Source organism: Trypanosoma cruzi, genomic scaffold (genome assembly GCF_000209065.1).
Source record: "Trypanosoma cruzi strain CL Brener 1047053516387 genomic scaffold, whole genome shotgun sequence".
In the NCBI taxonomy this organism is placed as follows: domain Eukaryota; phylum Euglenozoa; class Kinetoplastea; order Trypanosomatida; family Trypanosomatidae; genus Trypanosoma; species Trypanosoma cruzi.
The window spans coordinates 1-3,064 of NW_001849020.1; the positions used below are offsets into that span (position 1 = coordinate 1).

The 3,064-nt window shown below is 49.0% G+C and overlaps 1 protein-coding gene across 1 annotated transcript, besides 7 other annotated features; it reads right to left on the minus strand.

Moving 5' to 3' along the window:
- Positions 1 to 1,304: a sequence feature (areas merged during assembly that could not be assigned to a particular haplotype. This can correspond to areas where the two haplotypes were merged or to regions with more than two copies in the genome that were merged during assembly.).
- Positions 12 to 2,099, minus strand: Tc00.1047053506261.10 (fatty acyl CoA synthetase 2, putative; the record flags this gene model as incomplete). Its single annotated transcript, XM_797794.1, has 1 exon — positions 12 to 2,099. One exon carries the CDS (start codon positions 2,097 to 2,099, stop codon positions 12 to 14), a length of 2,088 nt encoding a protein of 695 aa, XP_802887.1.
- Positions 1,305 to 1,345: a sequence feature (areas merged during assembly that could not be assigned to a particular haplotype. This can correspond to areas where the two haplotypes were merged or to regions with more than two copies in the genome that were merged during assembly.).
- Positions 1,346 to 3,064: a sequence feature (heterozygous, non-Esmeraldo-like haplotype).
- Positions 2,146 to 2,168: a microsatellite.
- Positions 2,328 to 2,363: a microsatellite.
- Positions 2,426 to 2,495: a sequence feature (T-rich).
- Positions 2,590 to 2,640: a microsatellite.

Below are 3,064 nucleotides of genomic sequence, written 5' to 3' on the forward strand. Positions count from 1 at the left end.
ATGACGTCGGCCTACCGCTTGTCAATTTCGCGGCGCTTCATTTTGCCAGCCGCCGTGAGTATCTCATTCTCAGGCGTCCACTCATCACCAACGACACGCACATGCCGCACACACTCAAATTTCTGCCGGTCTGCCTTTCGTGCCGTTGCCTGCATGGACTCCGTGGCCTTGCGCTGGAACGCCGGGTCACGCAAGATATCCGGATAGCTGCCCTCAATGCCGTGCTCCTTCGCAAACATCATAGCCTTTGTCTCATCTGTCAGCACCAGCGCGCAAATGTACGAACGGGCAGGATGGACAAGCACACACACACCATTAGGCATGCAGAGTGCGTTGTGTGCATACATGGACTCCAGTGCCTCCAATGCAATGTACTCTCCCAGCACATTCTTCGCCAATGCCTTCACACGGCCAATAATACGCAAGCGTCCATGTGTTGTGATGCTGCCAACATCACCCGTGTGAAACCAGCCATCCTCGTCAAGAGCCTCTCGCGTGAGTTTTTCCTGCATGTAGTAGCCCTTGAAGAGGAACGGGCCCCGCAGAAGAATCTCCCCCCTCGGCTCGGGGGTGTCCGTGTGCTTGTACTCATCCACGTCCAAAAGACACATCTCGCATATGCGCTCCTGTTGTCCTGCCACGACGGTTTCAATGTCGCCGCAGAGCTGTTTTGTCCCTACACAAACGGTCTCTGTGAGACCCCAACCCTGAACCATTAACCCAAAAACGACATTGAGAAAAGTTTGTGTGGGAGCACTAATGGGACCGCCAGCTGAAAGCATCGTGCGCATCTTCCCACCAAGCAGATAGCGAAAAGGCCCAAACACCACCTCGTTCCAGTAGGGCGTCTCCATTCCATCCTTCAGCGCCCGTAGACGACTCTGAAAGGCATGTTCAAATATTCGACGCTCCAGAGAACCGCGTGGCGCCAACCTTGCCTCCACCGTTTTCTTGATTGTATCAAAAATGCGTGGTACGCCGATGGTGAAGACAGGTTTGTACTCGAAGTAGTCGCCATGCGGACGGGTAAAGGTGTCGAGAAGAGTGCGAGGACTTCCAAAACCAACCAAAGATCCACGCGCCAAAAAGATATTGACAACGCCAAACTCAAATATGTGGGCAAGTGGAAGATACGCGCAGTATGCCTCCCCCACTTCAAACGGACCAATGAGATCATTCACTCGGTCGGCGCAGGCCAAAACCCCGGAGACAAGAGAACCATGTGTGTGCATCGCTCCTTTTGGATTTCCAGTGGTACCACTTGTGTACATGATGAAAGCCAGTTGATCATTGTCGGTCGTAATTCTCAGGGGTTCTTCCGAAATGCGGCCGTTATCGACGATGTGAAGCCAAGAGAAAATTCGGTGACTTCCTGCTTCGACATCGGGCGGTAGCTCCCCCAAGTATATAATAACAGCAGAAGGTATTAAATCCTCGCGCATCATCCTTAGCAGATTCCGCACCGACGCCGCGTTACACACAATCGCACTGCACTCCGTCTCCCTGAATGCATACGCCAACGCGGCCTCGCCCAATGTTGCATACACGGTGCAAGCCACCATGCTCTGTGACCAAATGCCGTAGATAGTCGCTAGCCACTCCCAACGTGTCTCTTCGTAAATGGCGACATTGGTGTTCGGCCGAATACCGAGCTCCGCGAGGCCACGCCCAAACGCCGTAATATATCCCCAAAGCGTGTCAAAATCAATGTAACGGGTTTCAGTCAGGTATGTGATGTCATATGCACGCTCCAGACCGTTTTGGTCCTTCAAGACCTCCTTTGAGACGCGCAGTACCGGACGGTACCCAAAGGCGTTGCGACTTCCACCTTCCTCACAGATTTTCTTAAACCTCTGAGGCATATTATCCCCATAGTACCACTCGTGGCAAAGCTTTGCGTGTTCCGCATCGTTTGTGCCAACACGGCGGTAAACAGCCGACATATTCTCTGTTTCCGTTCCTGGCAATGGCTCGTTTTGTGCCCCGTACTGCCATATCCATTGTATTTTATCGTGGGGAACCATGCGGCGACTGTTCTCTTGATCCATGAGGGAGAAAACGGAATTCTCCAAAAGGTTCGACGCCGTTACCGTGTTCATTTTTCCTGAACACCACAGACGGATATTATTTTTTTTTTTTCACTTCTTTTTGTTTTTGTTTTTGTTTTTCAAAAGGAAAAAACTATACTTCCCTTTATTCCTCTGGGGATATTTCCTTCGCTAGTGTCTTCTTGTTGTTGTTGTTTGGGGGCAGAAGATGGAAAAAAAAAGGCGACGGCACATAACATCAGCTGTGAGCATCCCTTCTCAATGCCTGTGGTGCAGCACAAAGAGAGAGAAGAAAAAAAAAAAAAAAAAAAAAAAGGGATATTTCTCGCAGTCTTTTTGTTTGTCTGTTTAATGTGCGGTCGCGGGAATTCCCCCTGTTTTTTTGTTTTTTTTTTTTGCCGTCATCGTCTTTTTTTTTTCCGTTTTTTCTCTTCCTTCTTTTATTTTCCATTCCTCTCGTGACGCCGCCAACTCCGTGGACATCCCCCTCCCCCTCTCTTCTTGCCCCTCTCCCTCCTCGCTGAGACGACAACAGGAAAACAAAACAAAAATAAAAACAAAAATAAAAATAAAAATAAAAATAAAAACAAAACACCAGTCGTACCGGAGAAAAAAAAGAAAAGGCACTTCTCCCAGGACTAGTCTGACAAGTCGTTTAACGTCGACGACTCCCACCAACACTAACACCACCAGTGAGAGTGAAGGAGAGGAAGAGGCGTTCACGCACAGACAAAAATAAAGACGGGTACGCGCCTGTACACAAAATTACACACACATCTCAAATATATAAGGCGTGCATGTCCACAAGTGCGTACCGTCCGTTACTTCGTTTCCACTACCAACGTGCGGGTATACACGTGTGCCCAAAGAAGGTGAAAAACACTGAAAGTTGCCAGTTCCTTCTCGCTTCTATAAAGAGGTTTTATTTATTGATTTTATTTGCTTGTATTTTTTCCCCCACTTTTGTGTGTGTGTGTGTTATTCTGCGGCACTGTGCCTCTTCCCCCTTCTGTTCC